General features: G+C 37.1%; 1 protein-coding gene across 15 annotated transcripts in view; it reads right to left on the bottom strand.

The window, feature by feature from the left end:
- Camk2d (calcium/calmodulin dependent protein kinase II delta) overlaps window positions 1–7634 on the bottom strand; it is a 283017-nt gene that overhangs the window by 199965 nt on the left and 75418 nt on the right. For all 15 annotated transcript variants that reach the window (XM_008844496.3, XM_008844497.3, XM_017800970.2 and 12 more), the window contains one exon: window positions 2673–2732. In XM_008844496.3, coding sequence (XP_008842718.1) covers window positions 2673–2732 — 60 coding nt within the window. The remainder of the gene's footprint in view (window positions 1–2672; window positions 2733–7634) is intronic.

Genomic DNA, 7634 nt, shown 5'->3' with positions numbered 1-7634 from the left:
CACACACACACACACACACACACACACACACACACACACACACACTGTGTTCCTTGAAAATCTGGATTAGTATCACATGGGGAAATTGATTAAAGAAATAAGTAAAAACTTAAAAAGCAGACAGACAGAAAGATAAATAATGCTAAGACTCCTGGAGCCCTGCTTGACTGAATTCTAGACAGGTTCCTCTTTATAAACAGCTTCAACTTGGACCCCCTGCCCATGACCTGCACAGGCCAGTCTAGGTGAAAATGCCTGTAAGTCATGTAGGACATTGGTATGTGGTTGGGGCTGCAGCTCAGTTCTTTCCAATAGAGTAACAGTTGCAGATGAAATCTTTCTTCACCTCCTTATTTAACTACTATCTGGCTGTTTCTTTTTGATAGACGCACCCAGCCTCCAGATATCCAATTACCCTACATCAATTACATGCATGGAAAGAATCTTTATGACATTATCAGGATGTTTGCCTGTTTACACACCCAGATGCAAGGCTGGGAAACAGAGACATTATCTCGCTTGATCTCCACTTCATCAATAATGTGAATATCTCAGAACACAGTTGAGTCAAGAGCTCTACCCTCAAGCTATTTTTTCGAATGAGACAATTCTCACAGTGTACATGTTACTTTTATAATCAGAAAAATATGTTCTTAAAAGCACTGGAAAAATAAAGGAAAAGAAGTTGAATAAGTTTCAATTTTCAGTTAATTTAAAATATTTCTCTTTAGGGGAAAAACATTTTATTAGCTATAAATTCTCAATACTTGATTCTTTGACAAGAGAGACACACATAAGAATTTAACAAATTTTCATTGAGAGAAAAGTGTCAAAATATTGTCTCCTTCCCTGAAGTTTTAAAAACCTAACAGATTTTAAATAATGAACAAAACAAAGTAAGAGCAAGTAACAGAACTGAGAATGAAGGTCTGGTACCATGCAGATACATTAGAAGCTTCGGGGCAACCCAGGCTCCCCACTGCCCCACTGTGCAGTCTGAGGCACAGGGAGTGCTGGCTGTAGGGTGCACTGCTCCCCAGTGTGGCTCTGTGGGCTCTCCAGCTAGCGCAGGTGCTTCCTCTTCTCTAAATCAGTCCATGTTGTTTGGTGGTTTTCTGATGATTACTACCTCTGTTTTAAAACACTGTTCTTCACACGAGTGAATACAATGTTGTTAGATTACATGATTTAGGGACCCATTAATTAAAAGTTAAGATAAAGCAAAAACTCAATCGCTCATATTTGTTCAATTAGAAAAAAGGTTTTTGTGTAATTCACTGGGACGGGGCAGGGTCTGCTCAAGGCCCTCCTGTGAGCTGGTTGTTCCCTTCATTTACAGCGATTGCATTTTTCTCCAGACAGCCGAGGGACTTGCTCCTTACCCTTTAGTCTTTACTCCAATTCTCCTTTCACAATGATGTGGCTCTGACCAGCTGTCTAAATTGGGATCCCTCAATAGGATAAGAGGATTGAAAAGAAACATAGCTGATCAAGTTCAAGGCTTACTTTCTATCTCTCCTTCATTTACCTGTAGCCACCAAACATTCCAAACTAGACATACTCAAAACTGCAATTCAACTATAACTGCATATTATATTAGTTTTTTTTTCCATTTTTAATTCTTTGTTTCATACATGTATACATATGTTGTCTTTTCCAGTGTTAGTTTACATAGAATTGCTACGTCTTGAAAAATATATAGCTACAATTTTTTCTTTTTTAACCCCAACTCCTAGGTATTCCCGATGTAGACCATCCCAGGTTGGCCTGATCTCACAGCAATCTGCCTACGTCTGCCTCCGAGGTGCTCAGATGAAAGGCATACACCACATGCTATCTACAAATTTTCAAAATAGTTTTATGTCTGATTTATTTTTACCTTTACAACTCTTCTCCCAATTAGGTAAAGGATTATCATTTTATTTCAGAGGATTTAGAGGGAAACTGCATTAGGAGACTCCTAAAATTCATAGTTAAAATTAGGTGAATAAAACATAATCAAGAAGGGCTAGAGAGATGGCTCATCAATTAAGAGCACTGGCTACTCTTTCAGAGAACTCAGGTTTGGTTCCCGGCACCCACATGTCATATAATAATCATCTGTAACTTGAGTTCCAGGGAATCTGATGCCCTCTTCTGATGGATCTCTGTGAGCTCAAGGCCAGCCTGGTCTACATAGTGAGTTCCAGGACAGCTAGGGCTACAGAGAGACCCTGTCTCAAAAAAGACAAAACAAAACAAAAAACAAAAAACAAACAAAAAAAACCAAAAAACAAATTTCTTAAAATAATCAGGAGTTACCTAATCTTAATCAATCTTTAAATTACACTAAGTATGTTCACTAACTGCTGTACAATCAATTTTTCCATACAAGAGGAAGCATACATGATTTATTTAATTACTGTATTAATTTTCACAAACTGATTAATCATTTATTGAAGTATTTTCTTATTTTTAAATCTTGTTTAAAAGACTATTAAAAAAGTTGACTGCATAAATATACTTATGAAAACTTTATGAAAATCAAATGTAACCAAGATCAAAAGGTTAGAATCTGTTTCTTAGTAATTGTAAATATTCTAGTTATTAAAATTAGCATTTTTATCATGGTACAATGCAGTACATAACATGTTCAAATGGCATTTTAAGGTGCTCTGTAAATATTTCCTCACCAATGTTGGGGTGCTTCAAAAGACGGCAGATTCTAGCTTCCCTTTCCAATTTCTGGTGATCTGTTTTAAAAAGAGGAAAAAACAAATTACAGTAACGTCAAAATGACTAATACATAACAAGCAGCACACGAAATGACAGACGCCTCTGTTCTTATTTATCCTTTGATCTCTTAAAAACAGTGACTATTTGAAGTTGCGTTTTGGTGAAAACCATATAATTCAATAAGGTAATGTTCTGTATTTTTATTGGCTCAATGTAGGATTGAAATATAAAACAGCAGAATTTAGATTTGAGTTGCTGGACCTGGTAGAAGTGGCATAAAGCAAAAATATTCTTCCTTATCATTACTTTAGGTAAATACCATTGTATTTTGTTTTGTTTGGTTTGAGGGGGAGTTTTTGTTGAGTTGGATTTTGTGACAGGGTTTCACTACATAGTCCAGACTGGCTTTGAACTTATGATCCCCCTATCTCAGCCTTTCCTGTGCTAGGATTACAGGAATTGATTGCACCTGAAATTGAGCAATATAGGCATGTACATGTAGGAGGCATAGCTTAAAACAGAAATGCAAATTCCACCAAGGCTCTGAGAGGTGATTACAGTCACCCCTCGGGGGTGTTTCCTATCCAGTCAACTGTTCTGGATATCATTACTGGTCCAAATTCTTAGGTGAAGCTGTTCTTCCTAACACTTCCAAAACACCTGTTTGCCTGCTCACCTCTATCTTTTTATGCTTCACAGTTTTTTACAGAGGCATAAACCACAACGAATCTGCATTCTTAACTGTCTTGATACTCTTCTTTGGTTTCCTTGTGATGTTTAGAGGCATATAATTATGACCAAAACTGATTTCCAAACACAAAATAAGTGACAGAGTGACAATAGCAGATGTTGCCTGTAAGGACAGCACTGTAGAGCAGTCACTTGCTAAAAGCCTTTACAGAGAATGTATTGGTTAAATCACACAGCTGCCCTCTGAATAGGCATTACTCCTACAACAATTTCACATATTCGAAATGGTGAGAACTTGTAAGTGGCTTGCCCTAGATTAGAAGATTACAAGTGAGATCTATCAATACAGCTCCCATTTATGTTACAAAAAAAGACAAGAGAATAAGGGTGTCACCTCTCTAAGACCCCCACAGTATGTATCAATGGTTCTCTGTTTATGTTCTCAGAATGCTTCTACTATTAAGAATTATCAAGGACTGACCCTAAAGAGTTTGTGCCCATGTGGACTGGTCTTACGAACATTTATTCTATTCAATATTTAAACTCAGAGAAACTTAAATAATAATTTATTTTAAAACAGTAATTCACAAGATCATTACACTTAAATTTTTAACATCTTGTTTAGAAATAAACAAAACTTACTGAAAATTTAAAAGAATAGGAATAGTACCAGGAGAGTGTGTACACTATTTATAGATACTCAGTGATACTTTATACATTTTTGCTGTTTTTCTCATTATGTTTATCTTTCTCTAACTGAACATGTGAATATACATATACATGTATACAAATTACAGAAATATAAATGTATGCATATTCATATATAATTTTTGTACCGTTTGAGGGGAATTACAAGTACCAAGAACTTTGCTATTAAAATTTCAGTATGTATTACCTAAAATTCAAGGTGCTTTCTTACAATCATCGAACACTTATCAACCTCAGAAAATTTAACATTGCTGCAATATGTTACCATTCATATTTCTCCCAACTGAACACAATAATGATCTTTATAGCATTCTTTCCTGTCTAGTGAAGTAGCAGCCTTATATGGCCAGGCTCTAAACAGAGCACCTGGATTGCCAAACAGCAATTCTAGCCTTAGATTACTGAAATCTGTATGTTTTCCAGTGGAAATTCCTCAAGCTCTGATATTATTATTATTATTATTATCATTATCATTATTGTTGGTCTTTTTGAGACAAGGTCTCCCTGTAGCCCTAGCTGGCCTAGAATATCCCATGTCAACCAAGCCTGCCTCTGCCTCCCAAGTGCTGGGACTAAAGGTGTATGCCACCATGCCTGGCTAAGCTCTGATATCTTGAATAAGTACCTACTCTTAACTATGTATAAATATTCTTATTTAGTATAAAAGTAAAGAAAATGCTTACATCAAATTTTGAAAGTGCATTTAATACTGTCATCTTTTAAAAACAAACAAAACAAAATTAAAAATAAAAAGGCTCCCCCTGCAATCCTAGCTGGCCTGGAACTCACTATCTAGACTAAGCTGGCCTCGATCTCACAGCAATCCCCCTGTCTTTGCCTCCCAAGTGCTGAGATTTAATACCATTATCTTAAGCAAATAGTGTTAAATGTTTTATGTGATGAATATGGAAAACATATGCTTAAAATGTTTATAATTCTACTATAGTGATAAGCATATGCAAAAATGTTAAACTGCATGATATATAATGTAAAATATGAAATACACGTTATATTAAAATAAAAACAAGGAAGCAAAAGGCCTTTATAGACAGAAAGTTTTACAGGGTTTTATCTATAAAGATAAAATAATTACAGATTTGTTTTTGTTTTTTTTTAATTTTGTTTTTGTTTTGATGGCTGGCCTGGAACTTGTGGCAATTCTCCTGCCTCTGCATCCAGATTGCTGGGATCACAGGCATGCCACCACCCCCTTTTTACAGATGCCTACAGAGCCAACTGTTATTCACTGAGATGTTTCCATGCAAAATTTATATGCTGAGGTCGTAACCCCTAGAACTCCAAATGTAACTATAGTTGAGGATGGGATGTTTAAAAAAGTAATTAAAACTGGGTCAGAAGTGTGAGCTCTGCTCCAGTATAATTGATGTTTATTCAAAAAGAAACCAGGGCATTGACACACATGCAAGAAACATTTTGTGAAGACAGAGGGACATGGTGGGTGAATATCCGTAGGCCAAGGGGAGAGAGAAGCAGCGGGAAGAGCAAACCTCTGACACTTTGATCTTAAACTTCCAACTTCCAGAATTGTGTGAGCAAGTAAATTCAGTCTGTGTACTTTGTTATGATGGCCTGAACAAATTAATATACCCATTTATAAGCTCTCTATTGTTATGTGTCAAACACCACAAACTTAGAACTTAACACCACACACACTTAGAACCATAGTGTCGGTGGATCAGATCCCTGAGTATAGCTTAACTGTACCCTGCAATCAAGGCATTGGACATGGCTGGATATTCATCTAGTCTTGGTGGGAAAGATCTGCTTCCATGTGTTCGGGGTCCGTAAAATTCCCTAAATTGACCACTCGAGGACACTGAGTCTCAGTAAAAAGGAGCATTTTATTGGAGCCAACCGGTTGGGGACACAGTACTGTGACCCTGAGCAATGAAAATGCAGAGCTTTTAAGCAGAAAAACCACAAAGCAGGGGCTGTCCATAGAAACTAGACACAGAATAACCAAGAAAGGATTGGAACGATCTAGGGCTGATTTCCAGAGACTTTACCTATACTGCCATTGGCTAGCTTACCTGGGGCAGAACAATCTATCTCTTCTGCCCAAGACCATTTCCATAGAAATCATAAACAGATATCAGGAAAGGGTTTGAACAATGGAGGGGATTTCCAGAGTCAGGTGGAGGGCAGCTTTTTCTCAGAGGACAGGGCGGGGGTCTGAGGGGCACTCTCCTTCACATGTTCACATGCTAGTTGGCAAAGGTGTAAACCACTCTCTTACTCAGCCTAAGCACAGAAGAAATGGTATGTGGTGTTTAACATCTTTAAGTAGTTGAGAAGCAAGAAACTGCACTAGCCTAATTCCAATACTCAAGGGCATAACACCAAGAGGAAAGGGTTACTGGGCTGTTTTATAGTCTGTCCTCAACAGCATGCTTCCTAGCAATACTGCTGAAGTTCTTTCTCTCTGATACACAGCCACACTTCTTTAATATAATCACTGAATTCTGGATCTACAAATCATTAGGTATTCTGCACTTTCCTACTGGGGCATGTTTTGACATTCCAAAAGTGATGATACAACTAAATTCTAGATTTCACTAAAACAAGAATTTTATGATGGATGTGCATATCACCTGGTATGGTTCAAATTTAACATCAAGTTCACAACTGTACTTTCTGAGGGAGTAGGTAAGTGGGGAGGAGTGACTAAGTGCCTATCATTTCAAAAGCACATGTCTGTATTTATCCTGCTGAAGAAATGGATTCATTATACATTTAACATTTCTTTTACTTTAAATTCAGTTAGCAATAAAAAAAAAATCATAAATCCTACCTCATTATTCCCAGCTCTCACAACTGTACCAGCAAGACACAAGGATGGATTATAAAAGGCAAGAGATTTATAATACTGTTTAGCATTATTTGAGTATTTTTGTTTTTTTGAGACAGTGTCTCTTGTGGCCCAGGTTGACCTCAGTTCAAGTTCACTATGTAGTTGAGGATGATCTTGACATTCTGATCCTCCTACCTCCATCTCTCAATTACTAGGCTTACAGGTATGTACCACTACATGCAGTTTATGTGGTTCTGGGGCTGAAGCTCAAGGCTTCATTGTACCCTAGGCATGACTATATCAACTGAGCTACATCCCCAATCTTAAAGATGTCATTACCCAGAATCTCTGAACCTAATGTAGATCTAGCTTCACCTGCCATTTAGTACCTATTAAATAAGCCAGGTGTGGTGACACACACCTTTAATTCCAACACTAGAGAGGCAGAGGCCCTTGGATCGCTGTGAGATGGAGGCCAGCCTGTTCTACATAGTAAGTTCCAAGCTAGCTAGGGCTCCAGGAGACCTGGAAACTCTGTCTGAAAAAAAAAAAAAAAGGAAGGTATGCTAGCTTTAATAGTTTGGATTTATTCTTCTTTTGAAGTTTAAGTCCATACTCTTTTATAAATAAAAATGGAACCTTTAAGGATGTAATTTTTCAGATTTGTTAAGGTACATGTAGTTAGCAATATTTGGGTGAAGATTTGTCA

Source organism: Nannospalax galili, unplaced genomic scaffold (genome assembly GCF_000622305.1).
Source record: "Nannospalax galili isolate Female #2095 unplaced genomic scaffold, S.galili_v1.0 scaffold462, whole genome shotgun sequence".
Lineage (NCBI taxonomy): Eukaryota > Metazoa > Chordata > Mammalia > Rodentia > Spalacidae > Nannospalax > Nannospalax galili.
This window is presented reverse-complemented; position numbering and strand designations above follow the sequence as displayed.